Source organism: Sinocyclocheilus anshuiensis, unplaced genomic scaffold (assembly GCF_001515605.1).
Source record: "Sinocyclocheilus anshuiensis isolate Anshui unplaced genomic scaffold, SAMN03320099.WGS_v1.1 scaffold2100, whole genome shotgun sequence".
In the NCBI taxonomy this organism is placed as follows: Eukaryota; Metazoa; Chordata; class Actinopteri; order Cypriniformes; family Cyprinidae; genus Sinocyclocheilus; species Sinocyclocheilus anshuiensis.
Genome location: NW_015542563.1, coordinates 333,980 through 334,874, shown reverse-complemented (window position 1 = coordinate 334,874; position 895 = coordinate 333,980). Strand labels below are relative to the sequence as shown.

Below are 895 nucleotides of genomic sequence, written 5' to 3'. Positions count from 1 at the left end.
AATCAAACTGCAGTTGGGTTGTTTTGATTAAGTAATAATAACTTAAACAAATACAGGTAATTTACACAATTAAAATTCATTGAAAGTATGTTTTTTTTAACATATTAAAAGTTTGTTTTATAGCAAAAGCAGATAACTCCACATTTCATGTTTTAGAGTTTATAAAAGCACTGGTTTAATCTTTGTAATCTCCTCAGATGACAATGTAGACGACTGACAAACGTTGTTGTTGTTGTTGTGATCATAAACTGTATGGATGTGATTATATGGAGCTTTTTCCTCACCGTTGTAACGCGCTGCTTTTGCAAGCTTCTGTGAAAACCTTTCAGCTTTTATTTTCCTTTTTCGTCCTGAAGAAGATATCACAGGTTCATCAAGTTCGTCGAAATGATCCTCGATCACTTTTAGTCAGCTTTGACGAAACTCCTCTCAGCTAGCGCGTCTTTTCAGAGTGAAAGTAGCCTTGTCACCTGACCTGAATACAGTGCGCTGATTCGCTGAAATGGACTTATCGGCTTTTGTTCAAAAACAACAAGAGCGCTTATCGGCTTCTGCAGGAAAACGTGAACTCGCGATGCCTTGGAAGTGAACAAAACCGGCTTTTTTGACAAAACGACGTGTTTAGGGTTCAGCTCGCGCTATATGTGGAGAATAATGCACAGCAATCAGCTCTTTTTAAAAAAAAAAAAAAAGGGGGCATTATCGGTTTTTGCAAATGAAATCTTCTGATGCACTGTGCTTTGTGTTTTGCTGTCTCACTGTTGCATGCTTGCTTTTATTTCAGGGATACAATCCAGAAAGACATGGAGATCTGGCAGACTTCGGGGCAGTGGCCGTTTTCCTGTTATTCTGTCCTCCCCGGCAAGCTTTCAGGTGAGTTTAGCACTCAGACTTT

The 895-nt window shown here is 39.0% G+C and overlaps 1 protein-coding gene across 1 annotated transcript in view; it reads left to right on the top strand.

The window, feature by feature from the left end:
- The window catches only part of nup42 (nucleoporin 42), a 9,975-nt gene that overhangs the window by 4,849 nt on the left and 4,231 nt on the right, over positions 1-895 (top strand). The window contains exon 3 of the mRNA XM_016494077.1: positions 785-873. Within this exon, the coding sequence (XP_016349563.1) occupies positions 785-873 (89 nt within the window). The remainder of the gene's footprint in view (positions 1-784; positions 874-895) is intronic.